This window comes from Leucoraja erinacea, chromosome 40 (assembly GCF_028641065.1).
Source record: "Leucoraja erinacea ecotype New England chromosome 40, Leri_hhj_1, whole genome shotgun sequence".
NCBI lineage: Eukaryota > Metazoa > Chordata > Chondrichthyes > Rajiformes > Rajidae > Leucoraja > Leucoraja erinaceus.
Window position 1 is genome coordinate 198,134 of NC_073416.1, and position 24,367 is coordinate 222,500.

At 42.1% G+C, this 24,367-nt stretch overlaps 1 protein-coding gene across 4 annotated transcripts in view; it reads right to left on the reverse strand.

Moving 5' to 3' along the window:
- spryd3 (SPRY domain containing 3) overlaps positions 1 to 24,367 on the reverse strand; it is a 77,510-nt gene that overhangs the window by 52,864 nt on the left and 279 nt on the right. For 3 of the 4 annotated variants that reach the window (XM_055664559.1, XM_055664556.1, XM_055664557.1), the window contains exons 2-6: positions 21,156 to 21,296; positions 19,391 to 19,466; positions 14,281 to 14,405; positions 13,795 to 13,930; positions 10,459 to 10,647 (exon numbers count right to left, since the gene is read on the reverse strand). In XM_055664559.1, coding sequence (XP_055520534.1) covers positions 10,459 to 10,647; positions 13,795 to 13,930; positions 14,281 to 14,405; positions 19,391 to 19,466; positions 21,156 to 21,283 — 654 coding nt within the window. In that variant the 5' untranslated portion in view covers positions 21,284 to 21,296. The remainder of the gene's footprint in view (positions 1 to 10,458; positions 10,648 to 13,794; positions 13,931 to 14,280; positions 14,406 to 19,390; positions 19,467 to 21,155; positions 21,297 to 24,367) is intronic. The other variant, XM_055664558.1, reaches the window with a different exon arrangement.

Sequence of the window (24,367 nt, forward strand, 5' to 3'; positions counted from 1 at the left end):
GGAGAATATTATAAAATGTTAATAATCTTTGAAAATGGCAAGGTATGTCAAGATAGTTATTGGTAGAGTATGTTGTAAGGCTAGTGGGAAAGAGGGGAATGTTCAAATTGTTCTTTCTTCACACATGTACCAAGGTACAGTCAAATGCCAATGGACAGATTGTTCGACTTGGAACTGGCATATATTTGATGGGCAAAAAGGTCTGCATCTGGTGACAATTCTTGTTTGGACAGAGAAGAAAAGATCTCAGAACTACAACTGTACAATGTATTAGAATGTAATACAATGTGTTGAGTCTGAAGAAGGGTCTCGACCCAAAACATCACCCATTCCTTCTCTCTAGAGATGCTGCCTGTCCCGCTGAGTTACTCCAGCATTAGAAACAAACATGGTCAAACGCCTTGCTATTGTGTGCAAACTATTCAATGCTGAAGAAAAGTAGGAGGAAGTCTTTACCATACACTGGGTCAGTCATATAAATACTGTAGCTGCAGGAATTGGTCAGAGGCTAAATATTCTACAGTACAAAAGTTACATCTTAATTTCTTGAAGTCCAACAAATATCTAGAAACAAGAAAGTGCAGATGCTGGTTTACCAAAAATGATACAAAGTGAGGGAGTAAGTCATCGGGTCTGACAGCATCTCTGGAGAACATGGATAAGCGATATTTCGGGATGTGACCCTTCCCCAGACAGATCGGTCTGAAGTAGGGACCCAACCCAAAACGTCACCATTCCATGTTCGCCAGAGATGCAGTCTGATCCGCTGAGTTACTCCAGCACATTGTCCTTTTTCCCCGCAACAAATAACTCTAAGGCATATGTCCTAAATGTGATGGATTTCCCTCCATTTGCCTGGATATGTGCAATTCCAACAACATCAGGGCAAAGCAGCTACTTGATGGACATCTCATGCACCACTTTAAACATGCACTTCCTTCACCACCAGCGCATTGCAGCTGCATTGTGCATCAAACACAATGAAGAACAGTCCCGACCGGAAATGTCACCCATTCTTTCTATCCAGAGATGCTGCCCGTCCCACTGAGTTACTCCACATTTCATTTACATGCCCCCACTACTCGCTACTACTCTCACCTTCCAAAACACGTCCTCTCAAACCATGGTCAAGAACAGCGAGTGCAATGGAACACATCCAAGACGCCTGCCAAATCGCACACTGTTGGCACCCGGAAATGCATCAGCTTTCCTTCATTGCCCTCCCAACACCATGGGACCAGAAGATCAACTGTGGTTCAAGATGATGACTCACCACCACTTTCTCAACCCCGGATAGGAAATAAATTCAGAATTTATGGTCTGAAGAAGGGTCTCGACCCGAAACATCACCTGTTCCTTTTCTCAAGAGATGCTGTCTGACCCGCTGAGTTACTCTAGATTTTTGTGTCACACTTATTCTATGTTAGCCCACTTTCACATCCACTCCCTACACACTAGGGGTAATATACAGAAGCCAATTGACCTACAAACCTGCACATCTTTGGCATGTGGGAGGAATCCGGAGCACCCGGATGAAACCCACAGCCACAGGGAGAACGTGCAAATTCCACACACACACACACACAGACGACACCGAGGATCAGAATCGAACCCAGGTGACCGGTGCTGAGTCAGCAGTTCTGCCACTGCGCCACCCTTTTATAATTTACCTGCTCCTTTCCACAGTTAAATATTCACTATTCTCCTCCTTCAGTCAGATATAACTTAGTTCACAAAAAATCTCTCAGTGGCCGATATTATTTACACAGGCAATTCCACAGCCTACTAAACAGTGCTGTACTATTATTTAGCGTGGGTATGATAGGCTTCTTTGTTCCACGGCAACCACACAAACTGAAAAACTTCACAGAATGCTCAAAAGTATTTTAATCCTTAGACAGTCAACAAGTTCAGAGAAACTCTAGCATTGACGGATTTGATCAGTTTGCAAATCTACCATTCGAGTGTCAATTTGTGGCACTCCTGCCCGAGGCATGAAGTTGAGAGCCCAAACCCTACTGAAACTCCATGATCGTGTTGGGGCATATCCTCAAATAGCCTGTCAGCAGCTGCTTCTTGATCTTTGCAAACTTTGGTTTGCATGCGACGCAGCTACAAAGAAAGTGCAGATTAAAAGAAAGCGCAGGGGCCACAATGAGCTAGATTGGAAGATCACAAATTCACCCACAGCACACGAGTCAGACTGAATGTAGTTAGGCTGGGGAATTTGGGGGCTGAACCTGCATAGGTTAGACATCTTAAAATGTAGAAATGGCTGAGGGAACAAGGGAACATTCACATAATTTTCAGTTATTTAAAATCATTTTAATTTAAATTAAAAATTAATTTATCTCTAAACTAAACTAAACAAATGCGAGTTATGAGCATTGCTGAATTTAGATTGAGTACAATTTTCAATGGCCCAGTTGTACTGAGGTGTTTTTAAATTTCACTTCCGGCAGTTTCTTCACAAATATCTTCAGTATTATTTTAAGAAAGACCCAAGAGAACACAGCATAACAGAAATTAATCTCAAACTGAACATTTATTATCAGGAGAACATGTGCACGAGTTAATGAGCGAGCAAGTATCAAAGGGATAAGCAAGTTATTTTGTGACCTTTGAAGTGAAAGAATAGAAAAAACAGCAAAGGTTCCTTACGTCAGCTCACCCCACCACCAGCGGAACGGGAAAGAGATGTCGATGCATATGTGTGATGCATACTCTGAGTTCTTTAACCCTGATGAGCGAGTCCAACAATTTCCATCATTATTTCAGATTTCCAATAAGTTTTCAAAATATATTTTATGATAATCCTCCATGTCCACTGGATACGACATAACCAGGCATACAAGAACAGCATACAAGAACTGAATGCACAGTAAAAATCACATCTTGATATCAGTACAGACAAAAGCAAAATTACACGTATAAACTGCACAAGGATTGACAGGATGACCTTAAACAGTCCAAGGATATCGACAAATTCAACTATTTGGTGAAACCTTTAGTTTGCTCAAATAAGGATAGGTTACATAACAGCAGGACATTTTGCAGAGGCGAGACATGCTTCCGGAAAACTAAATTTTAAACACCTATATTAAATTAGTAATTTTGAACCGTTCAGTTCATTGTCACGTGTACCGAGGTACAGTGAAAAGTTATTGTGTAAGGAGGAACAGCAGATGCTGGTTTAAACCGAAGATAGACACAAAAGTTGGAGTAACTCAGCGGGATAGGCAGCATCTATGGAAAGAAGGAATGGGTGACATTTCGGGTTTTTCCTATAAGATCCCCCCTCAATGGCAAGGCTGCTTTTACCATCATTACATCATGTGTTTTGTTCAGATAGAAAATATCAATCTGTACATCTATGAAACCAAAGGAAAAAATAAGCTTGAAGGAATAAAGAATGACGTTATTTTGCCCCCCCCCCCCCCGATTTAAAATTGATGTAGTCGAATTCTGAAAATAACCAAACATGTGAATGTAGAAGTGGACAGAAGAAGAGATGGTTGGGTGGAAGAGGAGAGGAGAGAAAGTGTTTGAAGTAGAGGAACTCTTTGATCATTTGCCATCTGCTCCAGGAATGATGCGGTAATGCAGATAAACAGAAAGGTGGGGAGGAGAAAAGGATGGTGCAGGGATAAAGCAGTTAGCTCAAATGGAAGGAGTATGGGCCATTCGAGGTGATAGGGAAGGGAATAGTAAATACCATGGGAGCGTAGAGATAGACAGACAGCCCCATGAATGTTAGAGGAAGAGGTTTCAAAAGGACCTACTAAAGACCACACTTTTCCTGGAACTCTCATCCCAACACATTCTATTGTCGCCAAAGCTACGATTAGTAGATTTTTAGATGTTCAGAAGAAAATGTTCCACTCCCGATTCTACTTGATTAGTTCTTCTGAGTTGCTTCTTTGCTGCCATGGGGCAATGCTCCATTGACAGGAGGAGAAAAATAACAGGAGAAAGCAGCAAATCTTTAAAGGGAGGGTGCAGAAACAAAAATGAGCACCAAGACCAGTACAACATTTGCCATATATGTTGCACCTTCCATTTGTGGTCTCACTATTCCGTCACATAGGCTGTATTGCCTCCTCCATTTTAAACAAGTATGCAGTCATGCTCGCAGTTCCGCAGCTTCATTGCTGGGTGGCAGTATAAATATTCCAGCTCTTCAGCTTTCTGGAGTTCTTCAAATTCCATTCATCACCCCAGCTAGTTACAGTTTTGAAAATTAACTTTGAAACTAAATTAAAGAAATATTTTTTGCTTCAAAAATCATTTTCATTTTATCTCAATCGGGTTTTTACCTCATTTTTATGTCTTTCATCTCTCCCAGCATCCAGACACAGTTGGGACACTTGCAAATCTTTTTCTTTAATATCAATGGCAGATGGTTCAAGTTCAAGTGAGTTTATTGTCATGTGTCCCTGATAGGACAATGAAATTCTTGCTTTGCTTCAGCACACAGAACATAGTAGGCATTTACTACAAAACAGATAAGTGTGTCCATATACTATAATATAAATATATACACACACACATGAATAAATAAACTGAGTAAGGGGGGTGGGGTGTCAAATGGGATAGTCGAGGATGGAGTTATTCAGTGGCAGAATGCCAGTCCCCCACCTGTTAAGATGCAATCCGTCCCTTTTGTACAGTTCCCCCTTACTCCAAAACAGATCCCAGTGATCTAAGAATCTAAATCCCTGCCCCCTGCACCAGTTCCTCAGCCACACATTCAGGTCCCGTATCTCCCTGTTCCTGCTCTCGCCAGCACGGGGAACTGGAAGCAAACCGCAGATAACAACCCTGGAGGTCCTGCTTTTCAGCATTTTTCCAAGCTCTCTAAAGTCACGCTGCAGAATATTCATCCCCTTCTTTCCGACATCGTTTGTGCCGACATGCACTACCACCTCCGGCTGTTCACCTTCGCCCTTGAGGATTTTCTGCACTCTGTCCGTGACATCCTGGATCCTGGCACCAGGAAGGCAGCACACCATCCTCGAATCCCGTCAGTTCCTGCAGAAACCCCTGTCCGTACCTCTCACAATGGAGTCTCCAACTACAATGGCGTTGCCTGATGTTGGTCTCTTTGGTTTTGGCTCAACAGCCCTTTTTGCTTCGCAAGCCATGCGCCGCTCAGTGTAAACACGTCTTCTGTCCCGGAATGTCGGGGAATGTCCGTAGCGAGTCCGTGGATGTTTCCTAGCGGCTCGTAATGCCAGCCGTAGGAACTCTGGGCATCAGGTAAGTCGGGACGTTTTTTCAACATGTTGATAAATGTCTACGAGTAAATAAATAGCCCTGAGTACCTACGAATGGCTATTACCGTAATTCTCCGAGTTCGAATCAAGGGGAAACTCGGGAGAGTTCGTGAGTAACTCGGGAAAGTGGGACAGGGCCTTTACTCAGCGGGACAGGCAACATCTCTGGAGAGAAGGAATGGGTGACGTTTTGGGTCGAGACCCTTCTTCAGACTGTGTCTACCTTTGGATCACTTCTACACTGCCTCTGACTAGCTACTACAGTTACAGTATTTGCCGGGTTGATTCAGTTAAGTTTCTATTCAATGGGAAACCTCAGACAGGATGGTGAGGGATTTGGTAATAACAACAATGACTGCCACAGGAACATGATCAGACTAACAACATCAGTCACCACATCACCCTAAGCCTCGCTGTTACAAGTCTTGCAACATGTGGGCGCGGATTACTCATTATCTGAGAAATCACAGCAAGAGATGAACATAGAAGCTATTAGCAAATCTCTAACCTTATGGTTAGCGAAGGTCATTGATGAGTGAGGAATTCCTCTAACAAAGCTCTGGGACTGAAATAATTGTCCTCCAAAAAACTCAGCCATCTTCCTTTATACAGTAGACACAAAAAGCTGGAGTAACTCAGTATCTCTGGAGAGAAGGAATAAGTGATGTTTTGGGTCGAGACCCTTCTTCAGAATACTCGGGAATGGGAAACGAGAGATATAGACAGAGTAGAGATATATAGAACTAATGAATGAAAAATAACTACTGCATGAATATTGATTTCTCTAACTTCAAGTAACCATTGCAATCCCTCTCTTTCCATCTCTAACTTTTTCACACACAGAGTTGTGAGTCTGTGGAATTCTCTGCCTCAGAAGGCAGTGGAGGCCAATTGTCTGGATGCTTTCAAGAGAGAGTTGGATAGAGCTGTTAAAGACAGCGGGGTCTGGGGATATGGGGAAAAGGCAGGAAGGGGGTATCGATTGTGAATGATCAGCCATGATGACAATGAATGGCAGTGTTGACTCAATGGGCCTACTCCGACACCTATTGTCTATGAACAGATAATATAATCAATCTATGGGAAACAAAGGAAAAGGTGCAGGCTATCCAGCCTCGCAACCCTATTCGGCCATTCAATTAGACCAGAGTGAATGGACACATGGTAGTACAATCCATTTTCAGTTTAACTAAACAAAATGGCTGCCGAGTGTGCCATGCAGAATAGAGTGTGAAACAAAACAATGCTAACCCACTGGGTTTTGCAGCCCTGACGTGTGAAAGGACAGTGTATTAACCCACTGTGAAGTTCTGCCACAGACTGGGAAAGATCAGGGTGCTACCTCGTGATATTGAGTCCCAGGGTGCAAAAGGAGAGCAAGATCAGCCACATTATCAGCTGCATATGCAAGGGCAGTGTGATAACCCAGTGCATTCATCCACTCTACTCAGATTCAGAGCAAAAGGACAATCTGATGACTCTGATCCAGAGTACAACAGCGTCAACCCCTTTACATCCAAGTGTGAAGGGCAAGCAAATCTTTCAACAAGAAATGGAAGACAAAAATTGGTCATGCCTCTGATGTTTTAAAAGCCTGTATCGATATCCTCTACCAAAAGTTTTTTATTCTTAAATTCATTCACAGAACATGGGTAGCACTGGGAAGGTGAGCATTTCACACCACCCCAAGTGGCAGCGATGAATTGCTTTCCTGAACTCCCCTGTGTTGTGTGGCGTTTGGCGAGGAGTTTCAGGATTTGGAAATATAATCATGGATATAATATAGAAAGTGCCACTGCCAGTTTTACTCCCGTAAACAGTAATGAGCGAATAATCTGGCTCCTTTGTGATGTTCATTGAGGGCCAAAGACTGTCAATGTTCATTCTTTAGCCGGTTACTAAGTGATAACTCAAAACAATATTAAAATAAAACTCATTAGGGCGTGTGATCATCTCTACTGCCAACTCAAAAATAACACGATTATTGAAAAGCCTTCATTGGTCAAACCTTACCTCACTCAGAAACCATCAACTTAATCATGGTTGTGTGCGAAGTTCATGAAGTGTTTTTTAAATGTCATAATTTACCATCTGTCATTAATGAACCATTGACAATGTGATCGGCAAGTTGGCACCTGTCTAAAAGAAATGCAATGGCATTAAAAGCCCACATCCTACAAGCTTAAACCTGCTCAATTTGCTCCAAGATGACAGTCATTTTTTCAGCATTGAGTTTACACAATTTATTTCCATTTTCAAGTGTCCAACAGAAATGCAATTCCAACTGCACCAGAATTTCATTGCATGGAGCAGGGCTAAAAGGGAACTTTGTTTCCAGAACTTTGACATCAACATCACTGTGCATTTGCACCCTTGTATCATATTCCCAGTCTGCTTCAACATCTAGGCCTGTCCTTGAACTAATGTTGCGGCATTACAAATATATTGATTACCATTTGTGCTGAGGGTTCTTGCAGTCAAAGAGAGAACGAGACTTTATGATCAAAATGTAATGCTTGAGGAAAATAGATAGAAGCAAAAAACAGGGAATCAAGCAGACACTGTTATACCAGACATACCCTTTTATAAAACGCTATTAAAATCACATATGCATTTAAAGAAAAATGATAATAAAAAACTAACTTTCAACAAGAACAACCCTACCCAGTGCCAAACGGGAAGAGAGAAGCCATTGTATCCAACAGAGTGGAGAGGATGTTTCCACTAGTGGGAGAGTCTAGGACTAGAGGACACAGCCTCAGAATGAAATGAAGTTTCTTTAGTCAGAGGGTGGTGAACCTGTGGAATTCCTTGCCACAGAAGGCTGTGGAGGCCATCAATGGATATTTTAAAGTGAGACGTGGATAGATTCTTGATTAGTACAGGTTATGCGAAGAAGGCAGGAGAATGGGGTTGGGAGGGAGAGATAGATCAGCCAATGATTAAATGGTGGAGTAGACTTGATGGGCCGAATGGCCTAATTCTGCTCCGATTACTTATGACCTTATGAATTGGAAAGTGATGGAGGTTTGTGTTCCGGTGATTTGAGTCGAAAACTAAAATCAACATTTTACGATCACAGCCCAAATTATGTTAACTACTGAACCATTTCAATTAGACTGGAAGCATTCAACCATTGAGACGGCAGTTCAGTTCCAAATGTCTGTGTATGCGCTGTGAGGCATGAAAGTCTGGGAATGACTGACAAATTCAAGAGTGTATCTGTCAGTTCACCGCTGGACACCAACACACAGATGCCAACTGTAGAGTTGCTCGTCTGACCTGGCGCTACTGTATATCCGACATGCCACTGATTTCAACACGGACTCCAATGACTTCAGTGGGGAATGTATTCAAGATTTAGAAGGCAAAAGGAGTTGTTTTGTTTAGCCATTTGCATTTAGCGACTTAAAAAAAAATGTTAATCACTTAAAATTATTTACTTTAATTTTAAGTTTGCAAATGTCTGAATTCCAGAAACATTTAAAAATAGGTGTGACTAATAATTATTGCAGCCATTAAAGCCTCATCCACAAGCTCTGCCAGTTGTCAGGGGTGTTTCAGGGGTGGATGCCAATAAGATAAGCCGTCTGGATCTGCCCCAGGTAAGTACAGGTGGGGAAATGCACGAGCATAATCGAGTGCAATTCTAATCATTACTAGACCAAGTGTGGACCCATTCCCCCAACGCAACGTTCCACCAAACTGCACATGCATGGCTGACGAACCCGCACTACACAGGCTCGACTGCTACGTTCAAAGTTGTGCCGTTGATGGCTGAAATTAAGTTAAAGTTAATAAAGTGAATAGAGGACCTGTGGAGGCACTTGTAAAGTAGAATGAAACTTACCCATGGGTCCCCGTTGTGAGGCCAGGCAAGTACACGCAAAAAAAAAGAAAGTCGATTGCAAAATGGTGACGGGCGAACAGCGCAGGGGCGGACCCATTGGGATCCCATTGTGACGTCGCTGTGACGTCGAACGCGGCTGACGGGTACAGCAAGTTGAAAAGTGTTTTTTGTAAAGTTTATAATGTCAATAACTTGTAAAATATAACATCAATCTGAACAAAACTTGGTACTGCACATCCCAGGAAAATGGTAAGGTGGGCCACAAATTGTAGCACTATTGTGTACCGTTTTGGCGGAGTTTCCAGAGCTCACACACACACAGAGAGGGTCCCCCAACGCAACCCGTTCCCCCACGCAATATTCCACCACTCACCCATTCCCCCAACGCAACCCGTGCCCCCAACTTATATCCCCAACTGCGCAGGCGTGGCTCATTTCCTCTCATCGCCCAGCACTCCCTCCCCCTACTTTTCACCCTCCCTCTTCTTTCCCCTCTCATCCTCCCCTCCCCAATCCCTCCCTCACAATAGACAACAGGTGCAGGAGTAGACCATTCGGCCCTTCGAGCCAGCACCGCCATTCAATGTGATCATGGCTGATCATCCACAATCAGTACCCCGTTCCTGCCTTCTCCCCATATCCATTGAATCTGCTATCATTAAGAGCCCTGTCTAAAATGGGGACAATTAATGGAAATCATTTGTGATCATTATTAATTGTGTAATTTGTCAAAATAATTTGTGACATCAACTAATTGTTGGATTGCTGTAAATATACAAGTGTTTACTAAGTTTACCATTTCAATCCAGTGTGGTCCATATATAACTTTAGCTCTACACTGCTCTTAAAGCTCAAACATATATCAAATATTGCCTTGTGTGCATTGCCTACATTCCCATGAACACATTTTAAATGCTCAAACACATTTAGAGATACAGAAGGAATAGTCTGTCTTCATAGCTTCTGGCATGCCCACAAAATCTCAACTCACAAGAACATAAATGTATCCCATACTTCTGTTCTAATTATATGTTTAAGGAGTAGTAAAAATGGAATCTGAGCAGACTGTGCAGCAAGGTATTAACCCTCCACAGACCAATACGGCTTGGTTTAAACTGAGTGTTATCCATGGCGCAATGCAAGCCCTTAAAGGTCATATTCATCAGCATCTGCAACGTTATAATAATGGAAACAGGTGCTGAAACTCAATATGCATCCACTGTTACGTCCACAAAATACTTGAAGCAGTTACATACTACCTGTTCTCCATCAGAGGATTTTGCTGCTGCAAAGATACGCCGTGTGACCAACATTCTTCAAAAAGTGACTTACTGTTCCACAAACTTTAACATCGTGTAAACGGCCCCATTCATCTTCATGGCTGTCGACCATCATGGCACTGTCGTCTTCATCCAGTCCCCACTCTGCCTGCAAGTCAATGCGAACTTCTTCTCCAAGAGAGTGCATTCCAACTGCCGGGAACAACCCATCCGGCGACATGGCCATTACGACAGAACCTACCTAGACACGGACAAAAACACAACCTTTCATTCTCTCATGTAGACACACAATGTAAAAAACGGTATTTACATTCGGGTAAAATGATAATTACCCAGTATTTAACTGAAGATTTGTGTAATTTAAAACATAAAAACAGGTGTATTTCATGGCTGATCTATACTTCAAATCCTTTAACTACCTTTAATCCATCATGGAAACGATGGCGAGGAAACCAAGATCAATTAAGCGCTATAGAAAATGCTTGATAGTATCCCACAAATATTCAGGTTCTCCATGGATATCAGGAGAACAGCATTGGAATAAATAGGCAAGGATGAGAAGAGAGGGTTATGGTCATTGAGTGCAGGCAGGTAGGTAAGGGGGAAAAAAAAAAAAAAAAATTGTTCGGCATGGGACTTGTAGGGCTGAGATGGACATTTTTGTAATTGTTATATGGTTATATTCCCAAAGTAAGAACAGCAGACTAAATAAAGGTCAAGAGAGCTTCATTGGCACATGTACTGGCAACGGAACAATGACATTTTTATTTGTTGCAGTTTTAATAACCTGCTATTCCCAGAGTTTACATCTCGCAGTTGACCTGCGGGGTATTTTTACTTTGTGAAGGATTCTGTGTTCCTCGCTATGTAATGTTTCATGGCATCAGGTCTTCTGTGCCAACATTGTAAAATATGATGATGGTTAAAAAATGCATATGTCCACAAATGCACACATGGTACCAGGAGAAAAGACAGGACATGGTCCAAGAACAAAGAATATTAGATAATACAGTGGACTTTAATGGCAGACCAACAGCCAGAGAATTGATCACCACTATCTTTTCCAAACTCCTTTTGTTTGAATTACATTTACCATTGCTACTCTTCATTAAACGTTTGTTGGGAGTGTGGTGGCCAGAATATCAGAATATCAGGGGCATCTCCAATCTAATTGCTGTACACTGCTCGAAGCACAAAATAAATAGATTTGCAATAGATGGACTTCACAGATTCACCATCATTGAATTTACACCATTGTGGATACACGGGAAGAACTAATTTAACTTGCATTGGAGTCTGTAATGAACTGGGGATGATACTGTGTGAAGTGAAGGTTAAATATCTAATCAATCATGACCCAGAAGGTTTAATTGAACTTTGTCAATCTCAAATTTGAAATTATCATATGGCCGCCCAAGTCAAAATGTAACCTCTGCAATGTAAAACTAATTCCCAATGAGTGAGATCTTATATTCATGTTCTTATTTCTCATGACATAGCAGGCCACCATTCAGCCCATTGAGTCTATTCTGGCTTTCTGAACACACCTATCGGTCACATTTGACACTTCATTCATAGCAATGATCCACCATTTAGTTTAATTTAGAGATACGGCATGGAAACAGGCCCACCAAGTCTGCACCGACCAGCGATCCCCGCACACTAACACTATCCTACACACACTAGGGACAATCTTTACATTTACACCAAGCCAATTAACCGACAAACCTGTACGTCTTTGGAGTGTGGGGGGAAACCGAAGTTCACAGAGGAAACCCACGCAGGTCACGGGGAGAACGTACAAACTCTGTATAGACAGCACCCATAGTCAGGATCAAACCCGGGTCTCTGGCGCTGTGAGGCAGAACCTCTACATCTACGACGCCACCGTGCCGCCCATTGTTGGGTAGAAACATGGCATCATAGATGCTGCATCTGTTTTTCTTTGCAAACCAGTTCATCAATCACTCTTCTAGCTATCTTTCTTCCCACCCCTACAATCAGTCTGAAGAAGAGTCCTGACCCAAATATGTTCTCCAGGGATGCTGCCTGATCGGCTGAGTTGCTCCAGAATTTTGTGTCTTACCTAGACAATGGAAGAGCAACTTTGATTTTGTTTTATATGTAAAGTGGGTAGTTTGAAAAAAAAAAAAAAAAAACGTTCATGTGCCACGGACAATTATAGGAAATAAACAAAAATCGGAATATTGTGTAAATAAAAACACGAGCCAACAGAATGGAAAGCATGAAACCTTTCATAGCCATAGAAGTGATGTGTGGTAGAATGGTAGGCCATGAGTGGTATGGCCATCAGCTCAACGTCTGAATGGTAGGCCAATGTCTAAATGTAGCAGGGAGGTTCTACTGCAGTTGTACAGGGTCTTGGTGAGACCACACCTGGAGTATTGCGTACAGTTTTGGTCTCCTAATCCAAGCAAAGACATTCTTGCCATAGAGGGAGTACAGAGACGATTCACCAGACTGATTCCTGGGATGTCAGGACTTTCATATGAAGAAAGACTGGATAGACTCGGCTTGTACTCGCTAGAATTTAGAAGATTGAGGGGGGTCTTATAGAAACTTACAAAATTCTTAAGGGGTTGGACAGGCTAGATGCAGGAAGATTGTTCCCGATGTTGAGGAAGGGGTCACAGTTTAAGGACAAGGGGTCACAGTTTAAGGATGAGGGGGAAATCTTTTAGGACCGAGATGAGGAAAACATTTTTCATGCAGAGAGTGGTGAATCTGTGGAATTCTCTGCCACAGAAGGTAGTTGAGGCCACAGTTCATTGGGTATATTTAAGAGGGAGTTAGATGTGGCCCTTGTGGCTATAGGGATCAGGGGGTATGGAGAGAAAGCAGATACAGGATACCGAGTTGAATGATCAGCCATGATCATATTGAATGGCGGTGTATGCTCGAAGGGCCGAATGGCCTACTCCTGCACTTATTTTCTATGTTTTATGTTTCTATGCGATCTCAAAGCAAGGTTTCTTACCAAGGCTGACAGAATTAGACATTGAAAAGCCTGCAGAAGAGGCACATGCTGCCTACACCAGAGGGCTCAGTGAGCCCAGTAATAACAAAGACGATGGCTGCACTGACCACAACATCAGAGGATGCAGATCACTGCCACGTTACTTCACAAGGGAGGCAATCTTGCAACTGTGCCATTTGCTGCAGGCATGTCTTGTCAATGACTGGGAGTAATTTATGGCAGAGGAAGATTACATAAGTGTTTTAAACCTTTATGTGACTTGATCCTGTAAAACTGTCTTGTGTAAATCTGTCAGTTGATCCAATGTGCAGTGCACTGGTGTATGGACTGAATATGCAATGATGTCAACATTGACAGTTTTACTGCAATACATGAAATATACTTCCACACCTCTTTTCCATTTCTTGTGAAAAACACAGTTGCCATTCCTCTGTCAAAGAATTCCGTCTGGACACCACACCCAATTCGATCACCTGCAAAACACTTTGGCCCAAACTGCTGGCCCACACCATTTCCATTAAACAACCTACAAAGAGAAACAAAATAAGCAGGTCGTTAAAATGGGTCCCTGTAGGATTTATCATCAGAAGTCACAACTCCACTTTCCACACTTTGCTTACAATTGTTGCACATCAGCTGGGCTCATTAAAGATCATGAAAATGACACAAATCAGTACATTTTACAAAGAACACAGGCAAAGGAATAAAAAAAGATTCATACAAGTACAAGAGACACTGAGTTGGGGAAGGGAGAAGCAAGGAGAAGGTACAGTTCCATCTTTGACTTCATTATTTTCCCAGACGTTAGATACAAAATAAAAATCCATTCACGCTGTCCCAAACATTCCATTGCAATTTTTCTTCCATAATACTCACTTGCCATCATCTGCATGATAAGCAACAGAATGTGGAAGCCATCCTGGTTGGTGATCTAGCTTGTAGTACTGTGGGACTAATCCAACTGCAATTGTCCCTCTCACACCAGTATCCATTATACACACCTACAGTGGGAAAGGTAAAACAATCAGAGTCCATTAATAAACTGCCATCATTGTGCACAGAATTCGTAATATTTTCCGATCTATTGAAATGATTTAAGCCCTAGTCAGGCATCAATGTGATAAGTCACATTGTTAAGAAGCAGAATAAGAAATTCTGCATTTACAACCTCAAATATCAGTGGAAATAACCGATGCAATCTCACGTGGAAAGGGGTATATAGTTCAATTAAATGAAGGATTGTATTTGACAAGTTTGCAGAGACTAAAGGTGGCATATAACGATGCCATGAGAACACTGCTAAGGAAACCTAGATGGTGTAGTGCCAGTAATATGTTTGTGGATGCAGGAGTCAGTACTTTAGAAGCTATCCTAAGACATCACATGTATACATTCATTTGCAGGATAAATGACTAAAAATGTGCTTATTGTGGCCATGTCAAACATAAGGTTCAGCACCTCACACTACAAATCCCAGTTGTGGAGACACTGGTATCGTTGTCTCGTTGTAGGACATTGATCATTCTTTTAATCTGGATTTTTAACATGTATTGTGTTTTTAAAAATATATATAATTTATGATGCTTTTATAAGTGATATACTAAGATTTTATATGTACTTTATGATATTTAATATGCAATGCATTTTTTATGTAATGTTGCCCCTTGTCTGGACCTTGAGTCTGCTATAAAGTTTATTATGATTATTATTATTATTGAATCGGTTCTGGTAGCTGATTGTATTGGTGAAGTTTATTTGAAGGTAGGGAGAAACAGAGCGGGTTGAGGGGGTTCAAAGGAAGTACCAGGACTCAGGAATGTGAAGTGTCTGTCACAACGACCAAGTAGATGGGAAGAAGGAAGGAGAAAGAGGTATGGAATAAAAATGCATCACCAACAAGAGTCAACAGCATGTAAATTAAGGAAATATATTAAAGAGGATCTCCATGGAGATTTAGATAGCATCAAGTAAGCAAGATAGCATCAAGAGATTTACGGAAAGATTTTGGTCCATATCAATCCAATTGTGGATGATGGTGAATATTAAACAGGTAACAGGAGGGACCGGCTCCAAGAATAACCGTATCCTTAGCATTGCGGGAGCTCAGCAACTGAGTGGCAATGGTAAGAGTGAAGCTTCTGCAAACAGCTGCATTGAATAGTGCAGAGTATCAATGTTGGCTCTACCATGGTTGAAGACAGCTTGCAGTCATTGCTTTACTCCATTCCAGGAAACAGCTTTGCTTGGTTTAGTTCAGAGATAAAGCACAAAAACAGACCCATCAGCCGACCAAGTCCATGCTGACCATTGATCAGCTAGTTTTATGCTACCCCACTTTTTCATCCACTCCCCATACACTAGGGGCAATTTATAGAGGCCAATTAACCTACAAACCCGCATGTCTTTAGGATGTGTGAGAAAACCGGAACTCCTGGAGGAAACCCACATGGTCACAACAAACTCCACACGGACAGCACCCGAGGTCAGGATCAAACCCATGTCTGTGCCACTGTGGATGCAGTCAAGCCTACAGGACCAAGCTGTAGTGCTATAGACTCCAGAATTAGTCACAATACTGGCCAAATTGCTCCAGTACAGTTACAACACATCACGGTGGCGCAGCAGTAGAGTTGCTGCCTCACAGCGCCAGAGACCCGGGCTCAATCCTGACTACCTGACGGTGCTGTCTGTACCAAGTTTGTACGTTCGCTCCCTGACTGCGTGGGTTTTCTCCGGGTGCTCCGGTTTCCTTCCACATTCCAAAGACATATAGGTTTGCAGGTTAATTGGCTTTGTAAATTTGTAAATTGTCCCTAGTTACATTAAATGCCAAAACATCACAATACACCTCACAGGATCATTATCAAGCAAAAATAAATCCATCACTTAACCACATAAAGAAACTTAATGGCAAATGACCAAGAGGCGGGTTTTTAAAAACTAAAAACTCATGTAGGTGTTCAGGGCTCAGCACCTTTGCATCTGAAGGGACATTATGGGCCTGTTAAGCTGCAAGAAAAAGCTGGCTATTATTAAACGCCCTAGAAGTAACATGGGTTGATGAGGTAAAATAGAATGTTTTCACGCATATGAAGGAAAGCACGTGAAAATTGTAAGGCAGTGTGGATTAAATTTTGACAGCCAACTTAGTGATGGATATTAGATACAATGTAGGAAATGTTATGACTTAAGACTAAGTGGATAGGATAATTCCCAACTCCTGATCATTCTATATTAATAAGCAACTACGGATATACAAAGGAGCTAAGAAAAAAAGATGACTTTGCGAATTAATTGATTTCACAAAGTTTACAGTTTAACCACAGTTTCATGGGGTTCCCCAAGATGTCTTTAGGAGTCAGGAAAGAAATTTACAAAATAGTTTTCCTGATATTGGTTCCTTTTATCTCTGATGTTATTTATTTCCACTGTGGATAACATGTCACTGACGTTTGAATTAGCTAATGAAGAATGATGGTTTATTGAATTTTTTCCAGCTTGCTAAATGTCTAGTTAGTTCAATAGCAGCATTCATTTTGGTGAGATGTTTTTTGGCTCAATTCCAATTTCAGAAACCTGACCTCATAATTAAAGGAGACACTTTAACACAAGCCCAAAGGCAAGCTGCATTGCAACAGGCACTGTCCTTTGGATTAGATGTTAAAACAAGGGCCACTCTACCCGTCAGGAAGGCAGGTTATTTACGAAGAGGAAATCATGCTTGACTAATCTTCTGGAAAATTTTGAGGATGTAATTTGGAAAATGGACAAGGGGGATGCAGTGTACCTGCACTTTCAGAAAGCGTTTGATAAGGTCCCACATAGGAGATTAGTGGGCAAAATTAGGGCACATGGTATTGGGGTTAGGGTGCTGACATGGGTAGAAAATCGGACAGGAAACAAAGATAAGGGATTAACGGGTCCCTTTCAGAATAGCAGACAGTGACGAGTGGGGTACCGCAAGGCTCGGTGCTGGGACCAGCAGCTATTTACAATATACATTAATCATTTAGATGAAGGGATTCAAAGTAACATTAGCAAATTTGCAGATGACACAAAGCTGGGTGGCACTGTGAACTGTGAGGAGGATGCTATGAGAATGCAGGGTAACTTGGACAGGTTGGGGGAGTGGGCAGACGCATGGCAGATGAAGTTTAATGTGGATAAATGTGAGGTTATCTACTTTGGTGACAAGAACAGGAAGGCTGATTATTATCTGAATGGTGTCAAGTTAGGAAAAGGGGAAGTACAACGAGATCTGGGTGTCCTTGTTCATCAGTCATTGAAGTAATCATGCATGTGCAGCAGGCAGTGAAGAAAGCTAATGGCATGTTGGCCTTCATAACAAGAGGAGTTCAGTATAGGAGCAAAGAGGTCATTCTGCAGTTGTACAGGGCGCTAGTGAGACCACATCTAGAGTATTGTGTGCAGTTTTGGTCTCAAAACTTGAGGAAGGACATTCTTGCTATTGAGGGAGTGCAGCGTAGGTTCACAAGGTTAATTCCAGGGATGGCGGGATTGTCATATGTTGAAAGAATGGAGCGACTGGGCTTGTATACACTGGAATTTAGAAGGATGAGAGGGTATCTTATTGAAATGTAAGATTATTAAGGGTTTGGACACGCTAGAGGCAGGAATCATGTTCCTGATGTTGGGAGAGTCCAGAACCAGGGGCCACAGTTTAAGAATAAGGGGTAAGCCATTTAGAACGGAGATGAGGAAACACTTTTTCACACAGAGAGTTGCGAGTCTGTCGAATTCTCTGCCTCAGAAGGCGGTGGGGGCCGGTTCTCTGGATGCTTTCAAGAAAGAGTTAGATAGATCTCTTAAAGATATTGGACTCGGGGGATATGGGGAAGAAGGCAGGGATGGGATACTGAGTTGGATGATCAGCCATGATCACATTGAATGGCGGTGCTGGCTCGAAGGGCCGAATGGCCTACTCCTGCACCTATTGTCTATTGTCAGACCCCATGGCAAAATACAATAGGCAGAACAAAGTTTCCCAAGTAACTTGGCTGTTGAAGAAAATCAAACAGAAATATAGAAAATAGGAGCTGATATCGGCCAATTATGCCCTTCGAGTCCGCTCCATCATTCAAGATGGTTATGGATCACCCAAATTCTACACCCTGTTCCAATTTTCTCCCTCCTCATATCCCTCAATCCCAATAGCCCTAAGAACAATATCTAATTCCTTCTTTAATATGTTTAATTATTTGGCTTCCACTGCTTTCTGTGGTGGAGAATTCCATAGGTTGACCGCTCTCTGAGAGAATACATTTCTCCTCAGCCCAGTTTTAAGTGGCTTGCCCCTTACCTTTAGACCGTGACCCATGGCCATTATAAATTAATAAAATAGATTAAATGGTAATTTATCTCACTTGCTATTTGTGGGACTTCTCTGGTTACAGAATAGTATAAATACCTGCAATTCTTTTATCCTGTCATGTTTAAACACCTCAAGAGAGCATTCAAATGAACCTTTATATTAAAATTTAAATCCAAGTAATTCAACTCTCCGCAAATTGAATGTTTATTGCTCCTACTTGAATGGAGTAAATAAAAGCCCAAATGCCACTTACTGACAATTACTCTATTCAAATAAATAAAAGGAAATATATTAATTAGATTGCAGATCAAGGTAGAAGCAATTTTCTGTGTACATTAGAACCGCCATGTCTTTGCCACTGCAAATGTAATCTTGACCAAGTATAACACACACCTGCTCAAAGACATAAATACTTCACTATTTTTGTCGCAGTCGTCAATTTAGGAACAACTAATTACATAAATAAGAACCTGTTCAAGATAGTGACTGCAGTAGACGATAATAATAAATCACCCGGAGCAACTAGCAAGGATGTCATTGAATTCATCTCGTCTTTTTGATTGGTGACACGCTGGCTTCAATCATTTTGCTTTAAAACGGTGAATGGAAAGCATGTCATTGCACACCACATGTAGCCGATTTAAATTCACACACCTCAAAATAATTGTTCTCCTTTGTCAAAGGACGAGGAGCCACGTAACAACCAACTTCATCCGAGTTTCCATGGTAACTAAAAAAAAAAAATCAAATGTAATAGCCACAAATATTGCTTGGATACGTTTGAAATTAAATGATGTGAAGATGTTGCACCTCATTCATCTCATGCACTTCCGCCTACAATGAACTTGTCCACTACATCCCATTGGTGAATTTAACTATGGTAGTCACCACTGTGGGAGTGGCTCACTCTTGAACCCCTCAGTAATCAAGTTCTTTTGCTCACCAGTTTATTCCAACACATGCAAGGAAGTCAGCCAAATATGGAGGTACAGAATGACTTACAAAGCACAATTTACACAATGATTATAACCTAATCATGATTACATTGATCTGTAACATCCAAGTTTAAGGATATAGATCAGAGATCAGAATTTCCTTGACCAGCAGCATTACCAAGCAACTGTCTCACCCCAGTCAATCCCCTTCTCCCCTCTCCCATCAGGCAAGAGGAAAACGCACGCCTCCAGATTTAGGGACAGTTTCTTCCCAGCTGTTAACAGGCAACTGAACTGTCCTCTCGCCAACTAGAGTGCGGTTCTGACCTCCCCTCTACCTCATTGGGGACCATTGGACTATCTTTAATGATCATGGCTAACCCTAAGAGCTCTATCTAACTCACTTTTGAATGCATCCAGTGAATAGGCCTCCACTGCCTTCTGAGGCAGAGAATTCCACAGACTCACAATTCTCTGTGTGAAAAGGTATTTCCTCATCTCCGTTCTAAATGGCTTACGCCTTATTCTAAAACTGTGGCCCCTGGTTCTGGACTCCTCCAACTTGTTTCCTTGCTATTGTCCAAACCCTTAATAATCTTATATGTTTCAATAAGATCCCATCTCATCCTTCTAAATTCCAGAGTCTACAAACTACACAACACACACACACACACACACACAGTCTGAGGAGGGTTTCGGCCCGATACATTGCCTATTAGAAACATAGAAATTAGGTGCAGGAGTAGGCCATTCGGCCCTTCGAGCCTATTTCCATCGCTCCATAGATGCTGCCGTACCCGCTGAGTTTCTCCAGCAATTTTGTCTACCAGAGTGTACAAGCCCAGCCGCTCCGTTCTCTCAGCATATGACAGTCCCGCCATCCCGGGAATTAACCTGGTGAACCACTCCCTCAATAGCAAGAATGTCCTTCCTCAAATTTGGAGACCAAAACTGCACACAATACTCCAGGTGAGAATACTGATGCAAGTTTCCCGTGAAACAGAACTCTTGTACCCTTCTCTGAGCCACACTTGCAACTGTGCAATCTGCTTAACCCCTAGACAATTTACACGTAGCTCTGGTGGCAATCCAAAATTCATTAGCTTTGTAATTTTTGGTGTTAATTTGGAACCTACCCTAGATTCTTCCTCTGCAGAAACTCTTCATAGCTCCACGGTAAAACAGCTTGCCAAAGCACTGCAGAGACACTTCGTCTAGGTACTCAAATACAGCCATCTATGGCAAAGTACCAACACACGATGGAAAAAAAATGCAGAGAAACATGGCTTAATTCCGTTTTCTATGAAAAAGGTGCATTTGCCCCATTCTAATAACATCTACAGAACTAGCAAGCTAATTTATAGCTTGACTTCAGTATCTAGTCTGCACTTTGGGTGAACCTTTCTACCATGGATTATAGAAGTTTTACTACTAACACACATACATTTAAGCAGATCATTGAAGCAGTTCCACAGAAACATTACCTCAGTATGTCTCCATCAACAAGAATGCGCTTGTACCTCTCTTGATGACGTACTGCACGTACTTCTCTTATTTCTCTTATTCTTCTCCTCCAATTTAGGAATCTGTAGTGCAAGTTGAAGTCCTCCATTTTCCCGTGACACCTGATCCGATGGAGCAACGAAATGCAATGTCAATTTCAAACCGCAGTCTTTTAGATCTAACTAACTCAGCTGCCGAGAGCTGGAACTCTTAAACCTGGGCCAAGTTCCAAGTAAGCCTGAGCCAAATTAATAGCCTGGGAGCCAACATTTGGATTTTGAATTCAACCTCAGACGGAGCTTCATTGATATGGCAGATCATTTAATTGGATGTGTTCATCAATCTTAGTGGTTTATAAATTCCTTGGATGAGATCATTGCATCTCAACCCTTTATAGCACAGGAAGCAGTTATTCTGGGCAGCTGAATCATGGATTAGAAATACTTATTTGACCATTATTGGGTTGAAAGTTGTAATATCTCCAACTATATGACGCTATACAAATGTGTTGACTAGTATATACAGGACCTGTTGGCCAGTGTGGGCAAGTTGGGCCTGGTTCTACACTGTATAGGGTATAGTTAGCATTCATAGCAAAAGGATTTGAGTATAGGAGCAGGGAGGTTCTACTGCAGTTGTACAGGGTCTTGGTGAGACCACACCTGGAGTATTGCGTACAGTTTTGGTCTCCTAATCTGAGGAAAGACATTCTTGCCATAGAGGGAGTACAGAGAAGGTTCACCAGACTGATTCCTGGGATGTCAGGACTTTCATATGAAGAAAGACTGGATAGATTCGGCTTGTGCTCGCTAGAATTCAGAAGATTGAGGGGGGATCTTATAGAAACTTACAAAATTCTTAAGGGGTTGGACAAGCTAGGTGCAGGAAGATTGTTCCCGAAGTTGGGGAAGTCCAGAACAAGGGGTCACAGTTTAAGGATAAGGGGGAAATCTTTTAGGACCGAGATAAGAAAAACATTTTTCACACAAAGAGTGGTGAATCTCTGGAATTCTCTGCCACAGAAGGTAGTTGAGGCCAGTTCATTGGCTATATTTAAGAGGGAGTTAGATGTGGCTAAAGGGATCAGGGGGGATGGCTAAAGGGATCAGGGGGGACAGTCATGGTCATATTGAATGGCGGTGCAGGCTCGAAGGGCCGAATGGCCTACTCCTGCACCTATTTTCTATGTTTCTATCAGAGAGAGGGGGGGAGAGGGGGGGGGGAAGAGACAGAGATCTATCTATCTATCTATATAGGGGTATATAGGGGTAATATATGTATATCCCATGCATACTTTGGGATTCACCAAGCTCCTCCTCGTAGGCCTCAGTGAGAGAATTGTCCTTAATATCAAAGTAATATTTAACCAAATGTGACAAAAAGATATCCTGATAAAACTGAAGTTGGACAGCACAGTGGCACAGCAGGTCTGCTGCCTTACAGCATCAGACACCCGGGTTCGATCCTGACTACATGTGCCATCTGCGCAGAGTTTGTACATTCTTCCTGTGACCACGTGGGTTTTCTCTGGGTGCTCCGGTTTCCTCCCACATTCCAGACGTGCAGGTTTGTAGGTTAATTGGCTCCTGTAAACTGTCCCGAGAGTGTAGGATAGAACTAGTGTATGGGGTGATTGTTGGTCGGCGTGGACTTGATGGGCCAAAGGGCCTGTTTCCACGTTATATGTCTAAAGTAAACTAAATGGCAAAGAAAAACATTCCAGTGGTTGGAGTCAGAACTTGCACAAAGAAAGATGGTTGCCATTGTTGGCCCCAGTTTTGTCACTTTAGGGCCATATCCAAAGGCCCAACCATTATCAGCTGTTTAATTCTTGACCTTTCTTCCATCATTCACAATTTTTCCGCAAATGAAGCAGTCCATAAAGGGGAGCATGAAGTCTCTGCTCATGTGCTGACCATGCTTATGAATGACACAGTGCAGGATGAGGTTGGCCAAGCTTGAATGTCAGGCACGATCTCCCTGTTCTTATGCGTCAATACTATGGGGTTACAAACATCTCTAAACCACTGGAACAGATACACTGCAATCCAGTTTAAGAACATCACAAATAGAAGTAGGCTATTCGGCCCTTCATGCTGGCTCCATCATTCAGTAAGGTCATGGCTGATCTCGTTGCCTCAACGCAACTTTCTTGTGTTGATCCCATCGCCCTTGATTCCCTTAATATCCAAAAATCAATGAATACACTCAGTGACTGAGGTTCCACATCCCACAGGTGGAGAATTCTAACAATTCACCATCTTCTGGGTGAAGACATTTCGCCTCATCTCTGTCTTATTCTGAGATTGTGATCCAAGACTCTTGGAACTCCCAACCCAAGGAAATATCATCCCTGCATCTCCTCTGTGAATTCTGGAAAAAATGTATATACTTATAGAAGAGCAACTGTTTCTTCACACTAGGAATCAACCTGAAGAACCATTGTTGCACTCTGTCCATCATTAGTTTATCCTAAAGTGGGGCAACTGATCTTCACATAATATTTCTGTGTTTCTTAGTAGGGCTCAATATAATTGGAGCAGGACAATGTTAACACATTGTTTCAACTATTACGTCTCCAACAATGCAACGGTTCTTCAGGACTGAGTGCCAAATTATATTAAGTAGGGCCTCAACTTAACCTTGACTCATGACAAGTGTGCCACAAGTTAATTCAAGCTATAAATACCTTTGTTCAATCTGTACAAAAGCTGACTAGCCATTATTAGTGTGACTGCCACAGGCACTTTCAGGCTCAAATCAATTACCTTAAAATATAAATCTATGAACAAAACTGATACGTCAGCAGCAACTGGTGCAATACTTTATTGATCCAGCTGTCTCAAAGTCAGAGAAGTGATACAAAGCCACATCAGGATACAGTCCTGGGGGGAGGAGGGAATTCAAAGAGCTGAATGAGCCCTGGGTGGGTATAATAAGACCCGCAGATACAGATGAGTTCACATTGCGGTACTGTAACTGACCTGGAAACGCTTAATGAGTGGGAAATGAGTGGGGGAAAGGGACTGTCAAGTTTGATGCAACCATTAGGTAGTGGGGTAAGGGTTAAGTACTTTCTTGAACAGCGTCATTCGTCATTTTAATCACTGCTTCTAACGGGAGAACACTTCTTCAGCTCCACCACGGCCTGTCACAAGTTCCAAAGTGGTTGCAATGATGGAAATGCAGCGCG